The sequence below is a fragment of the Corvus kubaryi genome, unplaced genomic scaffold (assembly GCF_017639235.1).
Source record: "Corvus kubaryi isolate FWS band 111438036 unplaced genomic scaffold, C.kubaryi_AGA036_p1.0 124, whole genome shotgun sequence".
Taxonomy (NCBI): domain Eukaryota; kingdom Metazoa; phylum Chordata; class Aves; order Passeriformes; family Corvidae; genus Corvus; species Corvus kubaryi.
This window is the reverse complement of record NW_024580659.1, coordinates 3,166,552-3,187,094: the sequence shown is the minus strand read 5'-3', so window position 1 is coordinate 3,187,094 and position 20,543 is coordinate 3,166,552. Positions and strand designations below refer to the sequence as shown.

The window sequence follows — 20,543 nt, the reverse complement described above, 5'->3', positions numbered from 1 at the left end:
TCCCGGTGAGAGCGCGGGGGGTGCCCGGGGACCCCGCCCGGCACCGCGGCGGGGGCGGCTCTGCGGGGATCTGCGGGGCCCGGCAGGCAGTGCCACGCCAATCCGGTCCCCCCAGGCCGCGGCCTGCTTGGAGCCGGAGGGCGCCGGCCGGGTCCCGCAGCGCTCCGGCGGGGGGCACGCCCGTGGCGGGGGCTGCACCGGTGCCGGTGCGAAGGGCGCTGCCTTTGGGCAGGCGGGACCCGGGGCTGCGGGGCCGTTCGGGGCAGACTCCCACCCTCCGCCGGGCACGGGCACCGGGAGGGTCGACATCCCGGCCGGAAAGGGGAGGTGACATCCCCGGCCCGTGGGGAGGGCTGGGGGGAACCGGCAGTGCCTGCCAGTGCCGGCGGGGAACGAGCCACGGGAACTGTGAAGAACAGCCAAAAATACCCTGCTCTCTGGGGCGGCTGCCATCAGGGCCCTGGGGCTGGGCGTGGGGCTGGCAGCTCGGGGGAATTCACCGGAGCCGTGATTGGAAGTGCGGGTCTGTGTTGGTTACAGGGAGGAGCCGAGGCGCTGCGGGGACGGGTGTATCCCTCCGGGAGCTCTCGGCTTCCAGGGCACCCGGGAGCAGCTCCGGGGCGGCTCAGGTGTCCCCGGGGACGGCCGGGCTGGGACACACCAGCAGAGGCAGGACATCGTCCTCTTTCACCGTTCCTTTCCCATTTCCATGTTTCTTGGTGCCCGTGCATTCAGCCACAGAGTTTTGGGAAGAAATCTTGGCCTGCGTGGTCCCGAGGTCCTCCTCGGGATACCGCTCCTCTGGGGAGCAGGTCCGAGGTGACCGGGCGCCTTTCGGCTGCTCTGCCGCAGCTGTTTTGCTGCTTTTGGCCCCGTGAGTTTGAGAGGAAGCAATGATACTTATTTTTTCCTGCTGCAGCGCCACAGATCCCGCACCCCTGTGGATCAGATGTCTTGAAGCATTTCTGGGCTGAGCTGGTTTTTCAGGTGAGTGGGGTCATGGTGTGAGATGGTGCCCAGCCCAGGAGCGTGGCCCCCGGTTTGGGCTCAGCAGGGCTTGGTTATGCCGTATCTCTGCCTGCTGGGTTTGAGCAGAGCGGAGCCGCCTGCGCTTCCTACCAGGATGTGGCTTTTCTCTTGTAAAGCTGAGTGAACAAGCAGCAGCCTCGGTGAACGACTCTTTGTGGACAAAGTGTGTTACTAACACACAGAGGTAAAGGTGGACTGTTTACTTCGACGCTCACTTCCAAACCTACCTTCTGTGAAAGTCCCAGGGGGGCATTGCAACCACTCCCTGTGACCAGAGCCGTGTTTCAAGGGAGTGTAAAACACAAACAACTCTCCTGGAATGGTTTGGGTTGCAACTCCCCAGAGTGGTTGCACTTGGTGGGTGAAAACAAGCGGGAGGTATTCACCAGGCTGCTGTGTCCCACAGTGAGCGCAAGAGAAAAGATGCCAAACAAAACAGGAAGCCTTTGTTGAAGTTATAAAAACTCTTTTAGTTTAAAAAAAGACATCTAAAAGGAATACCAGTAATTCATTGTACCTGAGTGTGTTGGGAATGCTTTTTCTAGCTGGGTCTTCAGCTTCTGAGCCTCTCTGGGTGCTTGGATCTGGATCTGAACTAGTATGGTCCTGATTTGGGTCATTGCAGGAATGTCTGGGCTTCTAGATTTATTGACAAAGGGGCTGCCCTGGTTACAGTGGGCCTGATATCTATAAATGATAAATTATTTTATTATGGTTCCCTGATCCTTAGCCCAGTTGCTGTGTATCTGTTATCTGTTGCATGATGCAGGCTCCCAGGGTGGCTTTTGGTCTCCCCTGGCTGCAGAACTGGATTTGAACAGTTTTGAGGAGATGGAGGTGATGCCTCTCTGTCCTCCCTTCAAAACCACCTCATTCCCAAGTGGCGTTGAAGCAATATGATTTGTACCTGGTAACCAATTGGAACAGGCTGATGCAATGTGGGACTAATATGCAGGAGGCTTCTGGGGGGTTTCCACTCTATTAAGCTTCACACATAAGAAGAATTGGAAGAGAGAAGAGAGTGCATTTAGCTGCAAATAAATCACTTTAGAGAGCAGTTCTTTGCCCGAGAGATCGCTTGACTGCCTGTCTTTTTCTTCTCTGTTCTTGCTGCCAGTGCCTCAGGAGCCATGGTGCACCAGGAGTCCATCATGACTGACTGGGTGCTGCTGGGGCTGATCGCGGCGCTGGTCGTGCTGCTGCTGCTGACCATCTTCGGTTTTGTCGTCTACTCGGGGCTCTTCACCGAGGTGGTTGTGAGTGCTGGCTCCCCCCCTGTCGGCAACATGACACTGGCCTACAAGTTTAGGGTGGGCCCATATGGAGAATCCGGGCAGCTCTTCACGGATGGCTGCAGCATCTCCTCGAAGCTCTGCTCCATCGGCGTCTACTATGACAACCCTCACACGGTAAGGTGTGCCCGGCGAGGCCAGCACGCTCTCATGGTCAGCACCCGGGTTCCCGGCTCGGGATGCTCCCTAATTGTGTTTCAGGCACGTGCAGCCCATCCTCTGTAGGTGAGCACTGGGGTTCACAAGGTCTCCCAGATCTACAGAGGATCCTCTGTGGGAAAGGCACCTGAAAGCAGATGAGATTTTGCATAATCCTGATTGAAAGGCATTGGGTGAGCAAAGCTTGGTATCTTCTGATATCCTCTGCTGAACAGGGTATCAGCAGGATAACAGATCTGGCTATGGAACAGAAGCCAGTGTTCAGGACCCGAAGGTGAGGCATTCCTTAGCATGTTCCCTGGATGTGCAGCCAAGGCTCCTTCTGGACTTGAAGCTCTGTGGTTGAAAGCAGGTGGTCTCTTCAGCTTGGTCTGTTCTCATCCATACTCCTTCTCTCGTTTCTAGTGCTCTCATGTGTTTCTGAGCTTCCCTGTAGTTCTTCCATCCCCTGAGAGTTCTTACTGAAACCTCAGGTGCTGCGTGCTGAGGGCTCCTGTCTGATGAAACAGTTGCTCCATGATGCTCCTCAGGCTGAGAGGTGAGCAGAAAGCACGCTGCCTGATGGCTGCCAGCCAGAGCCCAGTACTCCATGGGAACAGTTAAAGGCAAGGAACAAACAAAAGTGCATCAGAACTTGTTGGGGGGGTGGAACCTGGCTGCTGATGCCGAGTGACTCTGGGGTTTCCAAATAATGGCATGTGGGCATTTGTCTGGGGCAGACAGCCTGGCTCCCCGGTAATTCTGCAGTAGCTAGTGTGACCGTGGAGGAATCTGTGGGGAGGAGGGACAACAGAATGGCCAGCAGCTGTGCATGTGTGCTTGGGCACGTGTACTGGGGGCTGGTGCAGGGCACAGTGCTTGGGCTGGTAGCCCTCACCCAGTTCTTCTGCTCTGAGGGTGGCTGGTCCTGTTTTAGAAACCTTGTTTCATTGATTGCAAGATGGTACTCTCAAGGGTTGGACCTGCTTTGAGGGAAGAACTTGTCCATGAAAACATAGTGCTGAGTGAGCTGTGACAGGAAAATACTGGAGGTGAGAAAGCACTGAGCTTGGCAGTGCACAGTGCAGCCTGGTGTGCTCAGCCACCTTGTGTCCTTACATCCTGTGATGCCCTGACTTGTGTCTACTTACCTGGATCATGGGAGGCAGAGAAGACACTATGGTGCCTCTTGGCCTGGGAAGAATGATGGCAAAGATGACTTCTCTCCTTAGGGTGAGCTGGGCAGAGGCAGGGTTTGACTAGGCATGCTTGGACACTTTTGTCTGGAGGAAGTGTCATGTTTAGAGCAGGAGCCATGGAGAGCGCCTGGGGGTGCCAGGACTCACGTGGTCAGAGCGGCCATTTCACTGCCACTAATTTGTGTCCTTGAGTTGAGCTCCTCACCTGGAGCTGAGAGTCCTGATGCTGCTGCTTGTTCTGCCGTGGTCTCCGGACGCAGAGCAGGCAGTCAGTGCTGTGGGAAGGGCTCAGTGTCCATTCCCAGTGCTGTCCTGCTCCAAGGGTGTGGTGTGCGTGTGCCTGCGGTTGCCCTGCCGCCTTTCAGCTGCCATTGTGTCAAGGGGGTTGTGCCTTGGCTCTTTGTTTGCCGAAGCCTGGGCTAGTAGAAGCCTGTACTGCTGAGGCCCACAGATACTGATAAGGATATTTGTGGTAACTCCTGCCCTGGCTGGCACAGAGAATGCTTTCCCTGGTAGCACCAGGTGAGGCTAGGAAGGAGTAACTCCACATGAACCTGAAAATTTGGGCTGTCAGTACAGAGTCAAACTGCCTCCCCTTTCAGATCTTGTCTCTTTTTCTCCTCTTCCTGTAGCTGCTGCATCTCTGCCTTCACCCTGGGGCTGGAGAAGGCAGTGGGGCTGCAGGCCTTGTCTCTGGTGGCCAGCCAGGGTTTTGGAAGCCAACTGTTCCTCCTTGTGGCAAGAGCCTAACCTGCCCTCCAGGGCTTGTCAGGCAGCCCCACAGACCTTGCCCTTCTCTGGAAGGGTTGCCTTTGCTCATGACATTGAGCAGGTGACATTGGCCTGAGCCTCCTGTCTCTGTAGTCACTGTGGTGGCTGGGACCCAGGGGGGCTGTGCAGGATGTAGCTGCAGTGCCTGCAGCTCTGCATAGTAACAGGAGCCCCCTCGCTTGCCATCCACAAGCACAGTGTCAGACCTGGTCTGCTGGAGCAGCTGGGGTGCTGGTGGGACCTTCCACGGGCTGATCTGTGGCTCCTGAAGTGGTTCCAACAGAGATCCACATGTCATCAACAGGCAGGTCAGGCCAGGCAGGGTGCTGGGAGTGAAAATGTGTTTGGGGCAGATGGTTCTCTTGCCTCTGGGCAGGTGAAGAAAGGGCCAGCTGTGGCTTGGTTTCTTGGCTGGAGACTGCAACGCTCATACCTGACATGCTGGCTCAGGTGCAGAGCACCCCAGCATCCCGTGGGGCACCCTGTGTGCTCATATCCACTGAACCATGCTGGCATGGGAGATGGTGTGCACTGCTGGCTCCTCATTCCTGGAGGTTCTGCGGGGTGGGATCGGTCACCCAGGCTGCCTTTCCCCTGAGAGGAAGAGATGACCTCCTCCTCTTCCTCCTCATTCTCAGTGCTCTCCTGACCTTGGTGAAGCACCTTCTGGCAGAGCTGCCCCTCCCAGAGCTGGCCACTTGCCACGGATGTTGATTTGTCTCCAAAAATAGACCTTTTGTCATCAGGCAGCAGAGCGTGCTGGCTACGTCCCACAGTGTCACTGGCAGAGTGCTGGAGGGCTCTGGCCAGCCAGCCACCCCCAGCCATGGCTCCTGGGGGGCTTGGTGCCCCCAAAACTGGGGCAGGAAGGGGCTGGTGACCAGCCAGTGCCATGTGGCAATTACTGTGCTGGTGGACTCACGGTCAAAGGAAGCTCTGGCTAGGAGAGAGGATGGGAATGCTGAGCTGGAGAGCAGCAGCCATGTGCTACTCTCGGCTGGGAGTGGGGCTGGGGGGAGCCCCATGGCCTGGAGCATGTGGGCTGCCTCAGGGTCATGCCAGGCCTCAGGGCAGCCGCTGCCACCAGCGTCCCTGGGGCTCCCTGCTGACTCTTGGCTCTCCAACATTCACACAAGGATGCTCCTCGAGTTCTGCCAAACCCCTGCCAGCAATATTTTATGTGTTTTAATGGACAAGATTAATATTAATTTCAACTACTTTTTTTTTCTTTTTCCTTTTTCTTTAATATTTAGCAGCCCAGAGGACTTGTCCCTCCTTTTCCCACCTCTGGCAGGAACAAAAATAACTCCTCAGCAAGGAATGGATGTGGCGGGTGGGTTTGTGCTCAGCTGCAGCCAAGCTCCTGCTCATGTATAGCTGTGGGCACATGCCAGGGCCTTTTGCCTGCAGTCTGTGTGCTCAGCAACCAGCCCGTGCTCAAGTGTTGGATAGATAAGGCCAAAATGCTCTGTGAATGCAGAAATGTCTTTTCCTCCAATCGGCAAAGCTGCTGGATAGGTTAAGTAATAATTTCCAGAACTGCTCTGTCAGGATGCTTGGGGGAACAGAGGCTTTGATCAGCACCTGCCTACTGGAAAAGACAAATCTGTTAGGGAAAAATTAGTTTTAAGTGGAGCATTCCTTCCCTCCCTCCCTCCCTCCCTCCCTTGACGTGGGCTTTGCTCTTGTGGGGCTACTTGCTGTGAAAAGGAAAGGAGAAGGGAGGAAGCAAACATTCCTGGCCTAGCATTGCTGCCCGCTCCAGTCCTTCCAACAGTTGCTCTGGGGCTGGGGTTGAACTGTCTTTGCTCAGGACATAAATGGAGATTGAATGTTTAAAGGAATTTAATCGAGATTTTCATATCTCCTTGTTTCATCTGGCTCTTTTCCCAGGGATGCCATTTACGGCTGCCTCTTGCTGTCTTTGGGGTGGATCTGCTTCTCCTTTCCTGCCCGGAGCAGTGATGGATGCTGGGCACAGGCCTGTGTGCAGCTCCCTCTTGCAGCGCAGGAGGGCAAGAGCGAGCCATGAGACGTGTCCCCAGCCTGATGGATGCTGCTCCACAGGCTGCTTTCTTCCTTCCATTTACAGCTGCTTGTGTTCCCCTTCCGGAACGGTCCCGCCGTGCGACATCAAAAAGTGTTTAAGGGAAAGGCAGGGCAAGGAGTGTGGAGAGAGAAGTTACACTGCAGGAGGCAGCTTTGGTGAGCTTTAGTGCAGCAAAGTTAGGGATGAGATAAGGGAGCACAGATCCCCTTGTGGCGTTGCATGGGCATGGGAACCAGTAAAACGCTGGCCTTGGTGCATCCTCTCTCTGCTTCACATCGTCCCTGTGAGAGTTTTGTGACACCTTTGTGCCTTTAGGTTGTATCAGGGAAAGTGGCTGGGTTGTCCTGCCCCCTCCCACATTCCTGCCCAGGGCTGTGGGTAAGCTTGAACTCGAGTGGTGGGATTCTGTTAAAAACTAGAAATCAAAGTTTTGGCCTGGGTCAGCTTTGGTGTGGAGATGGCTGGAGTCCCGTGGGCCTTCATTGTGCTGGTAGCAGGAGTTTGAGCACCCCACTTGCTGGGCTGAGAGCCCTGCAACCCATGGGAGGCATCCTCAAATTTGTAAGGAGAGCATCTTTTAGGTTTTGTATGTTGTTGGGGTTCAGGATAGAAGTGGATGTTTTTCTCTTTGTGTTACTACAAACAGCTGGGTGACTGCATGCAAGTCTTACCTGCCTCAGTTTCCCCACCCCAAAACTACCATACTGAGTGTGCCTACTTTGGAAGGACCCAGCAGCCTCTGGATTTCTCTCCAGCTTAGTGCCAGTGGCCCATGCTGCTTGGTGGCATGTGCACATGGCTGCCAGGTGACTTCCTCGGGGGTGGGGTGGAGGCAAACCAGGCAAGCTGTGATCCCATCTCTAAGCCCCCTCCATGATTTGCAGGGGTGTCCAGCAAAAGGGGATGGCAGTGACCACTTGGTGACAGTGGGGTCTCTGATGCAGGATCAGGAGACATTTCCTGCAGTGACTGTCACCTGTGACATGTTTGAATGTGCTGCTTGGTGGGGTTTAGCTTCTCTGCTGCAAGTCCCTCTACCCTCCAAGGAGAGGAGCAGCACCTTCCCCACTGGGCTGTGCATTTAGGCTGGGAGGAGTGTAGATGATTTAGGCCTGGATCAGCCTGGGTTAGGACTGGGCACCTGCCTTGGTGTGCCCAATCATGCTGGGCCATTGCTTTTACTGTTTTATGGCCATCTCCTGCCTCCATGCTCAGCAGATTGAGGTTTTGGCCAGTTTCAAGCCTCTCTCTTCTTCTGACCCTGTCTGTCTGTCTGTCCCCTTCAATCAGGTGTCTCCAGAGAAGTGCCGCTTCGCCATAGGCCGCATCCTGAGCGAGGGAGACGCAAAGCCATCAGAAGAGCAGATCCAACGGTTCCAGAAGTATGGCTTTAAGATCTTCAGCTTCCCTGCTCCCAGCCACGTGGTCATGGCCACCTTCCCGTTCACTACGCCGCTGTCCATCCATCTGGCAGTCAACCGTGTCCACCCAGCCCTTGACACTTACATCAAGGTTAGCGAGTGTGGCGTGAGGAGCGTTGCATGTGTTCAGTGGGCTGTCAGAGGCTTCTCTTTCTGACAGCTGATGGGGCTGCTCTGACATGTCATCTCTTGATGCCTTCCCTTGGGCACCACCATCAAGATCTCTTCCTTTTGCAATCTGGCAGGTAGTTCCCCAGCAGGGATGTCCTTCCATTCGCTTGGTGGGCACAGGGGTGTCTTTTCTGCTGTTTTGTGTTTACCAGAAGCAAGTTCTCATCTAATAACTTGCTGCTTTTCTCCTTAAAGCAGAGATAAAAGCTGATTTTCCCCTTGAGTCTCTTTCTTGTTGTTAGGATCTGGCAGGTATGGGCCCTTCAGTGTAATGCTTCATGCCATGGAACTTCTGTTTTGAGTGCCAGCCTCACCGGTGGGGCAGCTGTCTTCTTCAGGGACAGGAGGAGAAGTTAGAAACTTTCTGGCCTGTGGGCTTATGAAAACTTCTTTTCAAGCAATACATTGAAATTTGCTGCTCTTGGCCCTGGCTGGCAGCTGGCTGCTGTTTGCTGTGTTTGCCCTTGCCCCTGAGTGGCCACCCCTGCTGCTTGTGGTCTTTTTGAAGCCAGCTCTGCTGCCTTGCTCTGGCAACCAGAGCAGCCGTGGCAAGGGTGTTCCTAAGCGGCATATCTGACACAGATACCTCCAGATGCAGGCTTTCCAGAGAGCAAGGAAGGTCCCAGCCAGCTGGATGATGGAGGGAAGGGACTGTCCTTCCCATTGGGGGCGGATGCTGTGGAGGGGCCGGTGCTCAGCCCTTAGCTTATCTGACTGTCGAGTTCTGACGCTTTCGTTGGTTCGTGTTGAAACACACTATTTATAAACTTGCTTTTCCTGGCGAAACTCCCAGCCTTGTGGAGGAACCGTGTGAATCCCTCCAGCCTGCGCTGTGCTGCAGGATGGCTGCCTGGGTGCCAATCCTGGAACTTCAGCTGGGGCCTCTTTGCTGACCCTCTTGTCCACTCCAGCCGCAGGGAGCTGCCCGCTGCTACTGGTGGAAGATGCGTTAACACTGGCAGTAGGTGACACCACCACTGCTGCTTCCCCCCGATCTGGAGAGCAGAAGCAGTTCCCTGTTCTCATCCTCTCACTCCATCCTCTGTGTCTCCTCCTGGAGCTGTGCCGGCTGTTTTGCTGCGGGGGCATCGGGCGCTGCTGCCAGCCCTGTGGCGGACGCGCGGGCGTGCACGGAGGGGGCTGGCGCAGGCGGAAGCATCAGGTTGGCCGCGGGAGTGCTCGGAGACACCGGGCTGACGTTGCCTGAGTTGGGGAAAGGTCCCGGCAGCGCATCTGTCGCATGAGAGATGGAGTTGTTAGAGCTAAAAAGGGAACCGTAGGTCATTCTGGGAGCACCTGGGAGTGTTTAATGGGAGCGGCCAATTTCGAATTAAAATAACTGAAATCAAATGGAAGCGCAGCGCCCACAGCCACGTGCAGAGGGAGGGGACACATTTTGATCTCTGCCCCAGTCCCAGCAGCACGTGGGTCAGGGTGCCTGCGTCTGTCCAAATGTCCTGCAGCAGAGCAGGGCCCCCCTGCCCATCTGGCAATGACCGTGGGGACACAGGCAGGGAGAGGGTGGATTTGCCATGCCAGGTGGGGCAGAGGGGAGTGGGTGCTGCTGCTCCCTGCACACTGCACTGCGGGGGATGCCCTGCCTTTCTCAGTGTGAGTCTCTTTCTTCACAGGGGACTTGGGAGGCTGTTTGCAGCCGTGCCAGCAGCATCCCTGCTGCTTCTCTCGTGTCGTTGCTGCTTCTCCCTCGGACTGGACTGTCTGCACCCCTGCGGCTGTTCTGGCATTTCCTGGGGTGGACGGATTGGGAGGGAAGGGGGAAACTTTCATGGAAACAGGTGACCTGTGCCCGCTCGGTGGTGGGAATGGGGATTGCCATGGAGACAGCTTCTCCAAATAGCATCCTTCATCCCACCCCCAGAGCCCAACTCCCTTAAGCAACCCGAGAGAGTAGCGAGACAGATTTGCTTTATTTATTTATTTATTTATTTATTTATTTCCTGTGTGCCTGCTTTGGGAAGGGTGCTGTTAATGAGAGCTGGGGGTCAGGCCTGCCAAGAGCAGGTCCCCCACAGGTCTCCCATCCCAGCAGGTGGGATGGCAAAAGCCATGAGGCATGAAAGGGGGACTCAGTGGCAGGGTTGAAATGCTGGCTCCCATGGAGAGAGGGAATTAGAGGAAGTGGGGGGAGGATGACATGGCTGCCTAGTCCTAGAAAGAAGTTGTGGGAGAGCAGGAGATGGAGAGGGAGCTGAAGGAGGCCAAAGAGGGTTGCAAGGTGGGGAGGGAGGGCAGAGAAAGCTTTGGAGAGGCTGAAAAATAGAGAAGAGGAATGGGAGGAGAAGGGGACTGGAGGTGGGCGTGTAGGGCAAAGGAGCTGAGGGTTTGGGGTCCAGCTGAGGAAAGAGGACAGTGAGAGGTGGTGGGGAAGTCTGGGGCAGAGTTGAAAGAAGCCTTCCCACGGCTTCCCATGAGGTTAGCTTGGGGACATCTAGTCCTGAAGGTTGGTGGATGTGGATGAGATGTGTGGCTCCCTCTGGGCTTGCTGGTGCTGTGCAGAAGTTAACAGGAATGCTTGTGGCTCATGTTTCCCAAGCAGTGAGGGTGCAGTGGTGCTGGCTTTCAGCAGTCTTGACTTTGTGTTTCCCAGTCTGCTGCTGCTTTGGAGGGACAGGAAAAGTTAAAAACAAATTTTGAACAATAATTTACGAAGAGAATTCTTTTAATAATAATGAGTCTCCTTTCATTAAGGGTGGAAGGGAGGTGGGCTGGCATGGAGCAGGAGGTCTCATGTCCAGGCTGTCCTTGCAGCATACATCTTTGCCCCCCCGGCTCTTGTGAGCTCAGGAGCTGGCGTTTCCCTGAGGCTCTGGGTGCAGGCATGGCTTTTGGGAGCTGTGGGGAAATGGCTGCAGCCATCCTTGGCAGGTAAGAGGACATCCTTCCCCAGGGATGGCAGGCTGGCAGTGACTTACTGTCTAGAATCACCTTCTGAGGAGCCCAGGAGAGGCTGCTGGCTCATTACTCTGAACATGGGTTATTTAAGGCATAGGCTGGGGTTATTTAGTGTCCCTTAAAAGCATTTCTTCCCTAATAACCTCTGATGTTGCTTCTCCCTGCCTCCAGGCAGGTGTGCCCTGCTTTCCTGGGATGTGCATTCCTGGCCCACAACACAGCTGCCTGTCAGACCTGGCACTCCCAACTCCTGGGAGCAAAGGAGAAAGCTCTTCTCTGGCGGGGACCCTTTCTGACAGCTCTGGGAGTGGGTTATTCCCCTCCTGCCATTTCAAGGAGTGTTTCTTCTGGTTTAGGTATACTGGGCTTTCTGTGGTGGGCTGTGTGTCCCTGCATCTCTCTGCATCCTTTCTGGCATCTAGTGGGCACTGCTGGGTGGGTGGGCTTAGACCTCCTGGCTGTTGATCTCCTCTGGCAGCTGGAGAGGTGGCTAATTGCATCCAAGGCAGAGCTGCCAGGTGTCTCCCACTGCAGCCCTAGAAGTGCCTCGTTCAACCTGTCCTCTTTCTGTGGGTTTTTTGGGTCAATTTTGTGCTCTCTTCATCCAAGGAGGATGTGGAAGTGGAGGGATGCCAGTAACATCCTGGCTGCCTTGCACCCTCCAGAGCACCAGCTGACTGACCTCAAGCTCTGACTCTGCCTAACTTGGAAAACTGGGGTTTTATGTCTTTAGATGGTCTTGTAAAGGTGTCCTTCAACTTCAGCAAAACTCCCAGTTTTTTTCCTCCCCCTGGGCTCTGTAATCACAAGTATCCCACTTCCATGGGCTTGTGAATCATCCCTTTGCAGTGCAGATCTCAGGCAGCAGTGGCTGAGTGATGCTAGGAAAGATTTGGGAGACTATCAGGTTGGCTCCTGCCTGACAGACGCTGTCGTGTTCCTCCACACCTCAGCTCTCCATAAAAGGAGCTCCACAAGGTGCTAGAAAGACATGGCTTGTTCCTGTTTACAGCCAGGGAAATGTGTTATTCCTTGGGCCATTAGCTTGGAGCAGGCTTTGCTCCCTTGTCAGCTATGGCAGTTTAGGATGAGGTCACCTCTGGCCTCTCTCTTTGCTAAGCTAAATATACAAAGCTTGAAAAGTTGCCGTGTTTTCTAGTGCTTTCCATATTTTCTGGCCTTAATTTCTGGTTTCTTGTTTGGACCTGTTTTGTACTTAGAAAGTTCTGTGACTTGTCAGTAGCTCAAACAGATGCTTTATTTCAGCAATGGTCATACTGCTGTGGCACATGAATCTCTGGTGGAGATCTTGTCCCCTGCCACAGACCCCCAGTCCTGGGTTTGTTCTGAGCCAGCTAATAGCAACTTCAAACATGTGCCTCTGCCCTTTGATGGAGTTGTAGTTCCTCGATTAAAGATGGGAAATGATGCCAAGTCCTACGTCTTCTCTGAGCTTGATTGAATGGCACGAGTGCTGGTTTGTTTTATCAGTCAAGCCCGCCCTCCCCACAAAAATAAATCATATTTGCCAACAGGATCTGACAGCTGTAAACGAGTGGTTGGCATTAATTATGCTGATCTCCTTTGCTTCCTGGTGATCTGGCCCAGTTGCAGCCATCCGTATACTTTGCCTTGGCTGTCTTCGCCTGGCCAGTCTGTGCTTGTTCAAGTCAGCTATTTACCCACTGAATGTTGGCAGGTACAGGCTGCTGTCTCTCCTGGGATGTTTTAGTATCTCCAGCTGGCCAGAGATCACCCTTTGACATGTGGACAGCTTGTCAGCAGGGACTTCAGCATGTTAAAATGGGCCTGTGAGCCATGTATTTTATCTTGTCATGGAAGAGCAAACATTTCACCCGCATGCTCTGCCCACGTCGTCTGACTTTGTCCCAAATTCAGTACAGAAATACTCAGTGAACACTCCTCCCTTCTCACTGGTGCTGCTGAGGTTTTCCCTGGCTGACCTATCTGGGATGTGTGCCATCCTTCAGACTCTGCTCCCCTACCTAGTGTCCCAAACAGCTCTGTAACGTGGATGCCTTTCTGTCTGGGGGCAGCTGGGAGCCTAAGTGGTTCTTTATGGCAGCTGAGCCTCAGTGCCCTTGTGAGGCTGCACTCATCTTTCCCCTCTGGCTCTCCTTGCTATGCTGCTGAGCCTGCTGCCTTTGCTCAGATCTGTTGAAAATCCTTTTCTCCCAGCTGTTTTAAATGAAGGTCTGTGGAGCTGTGTTCCCATCCCAGGTGGTTTGTGTTTTAAAGGCCATCCTTTTGCTTTGCCGTGTTGGGAGGCTGGGTTTGGGGGTTGGGAGCAGATAAAACATTTGCAAAAATGGCTCAATTATTGGGATGTTTTTCCACTTAAATTCTTTCTCCTGGATGATTTAGTTTATTTATTTCAGGCTCTGTGCATGAAGCATTTTTAAATGCCAGCTTGTCGTGTGTGAGCAGCTCAGGCTTCAGTCTGCACGTGCGTGAGAGCTGATCACAGTGGCAGCTTCAGCCAATCAACTGCTGCCTGAATTTTCCTCCAGAGGTCTAGGAATTACTAACAGATGTCTAGTCCTGTGTTCCTGAGTCACAGCTTCATTTTTCCTTATGAACTCCTTTGCTCTCCTGCAAGCTCTGTGGACCAGAGGCTGAAGACTACTGCCTGAGGTGGAGCCTGTGCTGAGCCAGGGCCACTCAAAGCCGTATGTCCATATCTCTAGAGAGAAGGAGGAGCAGGATACCTCTATCCAGAACATATCACCACTAACCTGGGACTTTGCTGCCCTCAGTGTCTCATCATGTGGGTCTGGCAAGACTCATCCAGTTTATGTTCTTCCTCTTTGCATCAATGGGTCACCCTGCAGAATATGCCAGTGTCTTTCTGCAGCCCTCAATCCTTCTCATGCCTTCTTCCCATGCCCCAGTGTGACTGTGGGAGGGTGCTGGGGATAGGGGTGGTGGCTCAGCTGCCTGGCTGGGTGGGATGACCTTCAGTTTAAGCCCATGTGCTCTTGGGTGTAGGTCTGTAGGGTTCCCAAGAAGACAGGAGGTTACCTGACACTGCTGGTAAGTGATCCTCACACATGAAATAGTAACAGGGGGGAAAAAAATCCTAGAGAGTCATAGAGGATTTGATGTGTCCATCTTGTGTTGATGGCAAGGACGAGACCAGAGTTGATAGGTTGACAGGCCAATGGGCCTTGGGCTGTCAGGTGTTTGGAGTAAGGATACAGAGTCCAGGAAAAGCTGGGCTGTAGGTCATGTCACTTGTAGCTCGTGCACTGTTCATGGACCATTCCTGGTTGTCCACCAGCCTGGTTGATGTTGAGGACAAGCACCAGAGAACGCCCTTGGCTGGTGTGTGCTCTCTGCCAGGAGCCAGTGAAGCTCTGGATCTTGGGTTGGGCAGGAGGAGCAGGCATGGGCACCGTGGTGCTCCAGCTCGAGCCTGTCCAAAAAGTGACATGCAGCGGCAGGAAGCAGAGAGGGACCCCGAGGTGTCCGTGCCTTTGCGGGCACGTTCATCTCTCGCTGACCTGCACTGACAGCTGGTTTTCAGTGGGCTCTCTGCAGCGAGGCCGCCCGCTCACTGCTGGTTGGCACCCCCCAGCTGGATGTCACATCACATCAGCTCGTGCATTCACAGCGACTTTTAGTAACTAAATATTTTTAGCGACAAAACCATCCAAAGATGTTTCAGTCCTGCAAGCGAGAATGACCTCGCCTTCAGCGTGGGGAGGGCAGGATGCCCACGACGTCAGGCTGGGAGCTGAGCCAGGTGGAAGGGAGTGTGGTGGGCAATGTCGTTCAGCGCCGTGGGGACCTTGGGAGCGGGGTGGGCTCGGTCAGCGGAACGGGTCCGTTTAACCTGTGTCTGCAGGGAACGCGCTCCTCCCGCGCAGCTGATGGAACATACGGGGAGCTCTGCGTCACGTCTCCTGCCACTCGCAGCAGGCATCCCCACTTCCCTGTTTCCCCAGAGGAATGTGGCAGCCCCAGGCCACTACTCCTCTGCTGTCAACTTCTCCCTGGTCCTTGCAGGTGGGCGGTGAATTCGCACTGCCCGTGCTTTGTGTTCAGTGCTGACAGGACTGACCTGTGCCAGGCACGCCAGTGTGCACCAGTCAGTGTGTGCTGGTTTCCCAGCCTGTGCTGGTGCCATTCCTGCAGTTCTGCTGCCTTGTGCCTGCACACACCTTTCCTCTTGCAAGCAAACTGTGCAGCTTCTGTTTTGGCTCTGCTATTCAGCTATTGCACAGGGGCAAGTGTAAAACTGCAGCTCTGACAGCATTGCTGCTTTGAGCAGGAAAGGTTTGCTGACCAACTTTGAGCTTTGGTAGTTAAAAGGCTCCTTCCCTGCCTCTGCAGCTTGTAGCATGTGTGAAATTACCCGGGTTTTCCTCACCTTCTTGTTGACTCTGTGCAAGAGTCTGTCCCAGCAGCAGGCAGGAGAGTCCTGGTTCCAGGGAAGCAGCTGCTGTGGGATGCAGGCTCCTGCCACTTGGCCTCCCAGTTCTAACTGATTACAAAATGGGAACAGGCCAGGTTGGAAGGGACCTGGAAAGAGAGTCTGGTACAACCATTCATGGGAAAGGGAGCGTGGTTATCTAACACCCAATTACATCTTGAAAGCCTGTGGTGATGGGGCTTCCATCACATCCCTGGCGAGGCTGCTCCATCTGGCAGCTCAGCCCCAGGTCTCTGCCTCAATGGGTGCTTTCCTGTGACATCCAGCATTTTGATCCTATTGCCATCCCAGCTCCTTTTTCAGGAGCGTTTCCAAAGGCAGCTCCTGGAAGAAGAGTGAACTTCAAGTGCCTGCCCTCCTATGCATGCCAAACTGTGTGGGCATCCCTGATGGCCCAACAACCAAAAGCCTGGACCAGTGTTGGCTGTCAATCAGTGGTCCTGGTTGGGGGCATTTTCGTCCCAGGAGGGAGTAGGAAGCCACCTCACCCTCCTGAGCTGCTGCTTTGGAAAGCTGGGAGAGCAGCCTTGTAATGACTTGCTCACCCTTGCAAAATTATCACAGAGATGAATCTTCTCAGACAAAAGGTTTGCTTCCCCCTCTCCTTTGCAGTGAGGATTAATGATCACGGGAGAAGCTGGGGATATTTCATATGGGTGTCCAAGGAAGAGAAAGAACTGAAATGGTTTGCCTTGGGCAAGGGGGGAGAGTAAAATACTACAGTACTTTTCTGTCAGATCTCTTTATCGACTTGATCTATTCATATGCTCTCCCCAGATGTATTTATAGAGAATCCCAGAGGATGCAGTCAGTTCAAAAGGTTTTCTTTGTCAGGCATTGGAGACGTGTCCATCTCTTTCCAGCAGCGACAGTGTCCTGAACCTTGGGGTCTTCCCTTCTTGACAGCTAGTCAATTAACTCAAGGATGAGATTGATCTGCCTCTCTGTAATTATTTAGCTGGGTCTTAATGAGTTTTGTCTGGACAGGTTCTTCCCCATAGCCCTCTGAGCCAGACCTTGCCAGCTGTGCCAGGCTTAAGAAACAGCAAAATTAACCCAATCAAATGCGGAACAGCTTCACAGAAATATTGCTCTTTTCCAACAAATGCTGTTGGCCCAGTTTCCCTGGCTGTGAAGCTCCCACTTTGAAACCTGTGGAGCAGGCAGATAATACATTTGAAAGCAGCGGCATTTTTACCTCCAGAAAAGGGACCATTGTGCTGTGACTAACTTGCACTTTCTCGATTCTAGTTATGTATAAAATGGTAGGAAAGGCCCTGCTTTGAGGAGGGCAGGAGAGTGAAAACATTTCTCTTCTGCACCGAGTCAAAATACGGATGGATGAATCACGAGGTTGGGTGGTGATCGGATCACAGGGACGAAAGAACAACATCAGTTCTTGCTCCTCCTCATGCCTAGAGCGTGTGTGCTGTAGGCAAGGCACAGCTTTGGGGCTGCACCAGTGGCTGGGGCACCAGTGAGGTGGCTGAGCCCAGCTGTTTGCTCTGAAGGAAAGGGTCACACTGAAAGTCTCTTGGGGTCTCTTTGTTTGACAGGGAGATACACACAAACCCGTGTCATCTCTGCCCGCCTGCAGCAGCTGCTGCCCTGTGGATGCTGTTGGAGTTGATGCTGCTGTGTGCTGGTGGCCCTGGGCAGAGGCAGCAGGCTGGAGGCGTCCAGAGCCTCATGACCATGACAGGTGTGGAGGTCTGTGGAGCTGCTCACATCTTGGGGAGGCTTTCATGAGCTCAGCTTTGCTTTTCCTCTCTTTGTGCTGTTGCCTGGTGGCTGTTGCTCCGCCTGGACCTGTAGGGGGACTCACAACCTTTGGGGAGTGGGTGCAGGGTATGGAAAGGTGCAGTGGTTCAGTTCAGACCTACATACAGCCAGTACATCCCATCCTGCTTTGAGGAGCAAACACCCACTGGCTGTTTCTTGTCAGGACAACTTGTGTTGTCCCAACAGGCTGCCAAATCCTGGCCTTCTGAACTCGTCTGGGTTTGCCAGGACTGGGTTAATCTTCATGGTATCCAGCTGCCTCAGCTGTTGCAGGGCTCCAGAGCAGCTTGCAAACTGGTCTATGAGCTCCTTGAAAGAGGAAGGTTGAGCTATGCTTAATTATTGGCTTGCAGTCTTTTGGGGGGGTGCCTGTGAACCCTCAGCTCCAGGAGTCCTTTTGTGCCTTTTTTTTCCCAGCATGTGGCAGCTTATTCCAGCCTGTGCTTCAGCCATACCGGGGAAAATCAGAGCCTGTAACACAAATGTTGGCAGTTTGTAACTCCACCACTCACGCCTGAAGCTGGAAGGGGTTGCTCCAGACTAGAACTGCCCTGAGGCAGCTGATAGAGGTCTGCAGCATGGCAGGGATGTCCAAGCTTCCTGTACTGCTTCCCCTGCTCCATCCCTAGTGAGTGACAGATCATGTCAGTTCTCTTCACCTTCGTGTCCAGTGTGCTGGGTGGGTCATCTGGCACCTCTCCAATTGCATGGCAGCAAGGACAGGTGTTTGTTCCCCTGCTGTCAGACCACAGTGGACAGAGGGGGCCAAGCTCCCTGGGGAGCACGAGCCAGTGCTTGTCCTCTGTCACCCTTGAGCTGATTTCTCTCAGGATTTAGTGCAATGCAGTGTTGGTAAGAGATGGAAGGTACCCATTACCCTCAAGAGTAGATCAGCAGCTGATGGACCAGTGCCTTTAGTCCAACCCCAGCCCACCCAACATTCACCTTTCGTGGGCTCCTCAATGCTGTGGTGAGTGTGAGGAGGCAGAGGCTCATGCCTGGCTTGAGCAGATGCATTTCTGCTGGATTTGTTGTAGATAAGCTCTACCTTAGGTAGGATGCCTTTGCCCTGCCAGGTCTGCTAGGCTGGGTCTGCAGTCCTAAAAGGATGTGCTTCCAGCATGGAGGAGAGGAACAAACCTTCCTAAGAGGGGAGATGATGATGGGAGGTCACCTCTCCTGGGTACCAGAGAGAAACTAGGAGTGATTTGGAGCTGAGTCTCCATACAGCTTTTGGGACAGAATCGGCCTCCTCTGGCCCTGGGATGGCAAAAGAGAGACACTGGAGCCACAAAATGGAGTCACTGGTGAGGCTTGGGGTATGCTTGTTTTCCAGGCCACTGACATCTGAATTTTGCACATGTGTGTTTTGCATGGCTGCTTCCTCCTAAAGCTCAGTGAGGCTCTGCTGATCTGAGGCTGAGCTCCAAATTAAATGACACCAAACAGTGAGGCTTTACATTTCAAAGGCTCAGAGCAGAAGGATGCCTGGGACTTTCTGTCACTGTGGAGTAATTGGGATGATTTTTTTTTTTGGCGGCTTGTACAATGACCACCAGGTGCTCACTCACAGACAGATGGTTTTACCTGCATCTTCTGCTAATGTGAGGAATTATAACAACCCCGAAGGGATGAAGAGGGGTGGCAGAGCTGAGTACAGTGGGGAGAGCAAGTTAGTAACTGCTCTGCATTCCTGGCTCTGGCTGCTTATCACAGTGATAACTTGTGGATGGGCACATTTGCATCACAGGACCCCCGGGAATTTCTGCTTCTGTTCCCCCATTCCACACACCACCAACCAGAAAAATCTCCTGGTACATTTAAAGTTGCTACAGTGTCTCTTTCCCTTCACGGCTCTGTGAGATGGACTCTAAGGCAAAGGTGCTGCTTGAAGGTCAAAGATGGAACTCTAAGGCAGCTGGGAGAATGGTTGGTCTGGGAGCCCCAGTCCCAGCACGGCACTGGGGGCTATTGCCTTTCAAAGGGAACCTGAAGGGGTGTCATGGCCCTGGGGGATGAAGAGAATGTGCCATAGCTGATGACAGAGTGGCCCTCTCTGCAGCTGCCTGTTGGCTTCATGCATTTGCTGATGGGCTCTGTTCCCACTCCATAAGGTTGTAAGGCACTCTGGAAAGGCTGCAGGGACGGAAACCATGGCCTCATTCCCATTGTGGACACCTGCATTTTTTCCCTGCTACTGGATGGCTGGTTACTCTCATTTACTCTGGGGTTTATTTCTGCCTGGAGCTGATGGCAGGTCCTTGACATGCAGGAAGGTAGATATCTATCATCTGCTGGGGCCAGCTGCTCTGCTCTTCACGCTGTGTGGATTCACAGCTTGGGGTAAGGTCCTCCCAGCGAGTCAGTAACCAGACCGTGAATTGGCAAAAGCTTATCAAGAGTTCAGTGTGGAGAAAGACTTGCTCAGGAACTTCTCTGCCGAGCAGTTCAGGAATGAGCAAAGCAGAAGTGGCTTCAGGGGCTGCCAGATGTTGTGGACTCACAGTGGAGGAGCACAGCCATCGACTCCTCTCTGTTCCTGCATCTTCCTCCTCCTCTCTCACACGCACCTCTAGGTGCCAAGTTCAAAGTTCATTTGTTCTGCCCAGGTCCTGCCACCCCAAGAAGCCACTGCCTTCATCTCCCACCTGTTCCCCTGCAAAGCCGTGTCTCCTGGTGGGACCTACTTTGGGACCCATAGCATTGGCACAGCTCTGGCTTTCTGCTGTGTCCTGGGGCAGAGGACCAGTGTCCAAATTCCTCCCCTCTTGCTATCCAAGACCCAGCAGCCTTTCTGGGACAGCGCTGCAGCAGGCAGAGTACACTTCCTGCCCGTGGCAAGCTGTGGCAGCTTGGGGAAGGGCAGATGGGGGCAGAGGTGTAGATACGTTCCCCGAAAGCCCTCCCCATCCTCCAGGTACCCAGAGTCTGAGGGGGACATCAGCACTGGGAGGAGGAGGGATGACTTCCAGGTCTCAGGGCACTAATGAGGATCTGGGGCAGCTCTGGTGGCTGCAGCTTTGGCTGATGTGCTGAGGTCAATGGTGTTGCACAGAGCTGTGTATGGTTTGGGGTGCCTGGGAGAGCAGAGCAGTGGTGCAGATGGGGAGTTGGCTCCCCAGGAGGGAAAGATCTGGAAAGCTGAATGGTGTGATGCATCTCTGGAGCATTACCGGCTCATGGAGCACATCTGGGAACATATGGGATCCTTGTGGAAGGGCAGAGTCAGGCTGGGTCTGTCCTTGCCTAACTGCTTTGATTTCTCCTCTTGATTGATCTGCACAGTCAAACTCACGATCCTTTGTTGGCAGAGGAGCATTT

General features: G+C 53.8%; 1 protein-coding gene across 1 annotated transcript in view; it reads left to right on the top strand.

Moving 5' to 3' along the window:
• Positions 1–563: 563 nt before the first annotated feature.
• TEX264 (testis expressed 264, ER-phagy receptor) overlaps positions 564–20,543 on the top strand; it is a 38,819-nt gene continuing 18,839 nt past the window's right edge. The window contains exons 1-3 of the mRNA XM_042020169.1: positions 564–987; positions 2,147–2,438; positions 7,770–7,991. Coding sequence (XP_041876103.1) covers positions 2,160–2,438; positions 7,770–7,991 — 501 coding nt within the window. The 5' untranslated portion in view covers positions 564–987; positions 2,147–2,159. The remainder of the gene's footprint in view (positions 988–2,146; positions 2,439–7,769; positions 7,992–20,543) is intronic.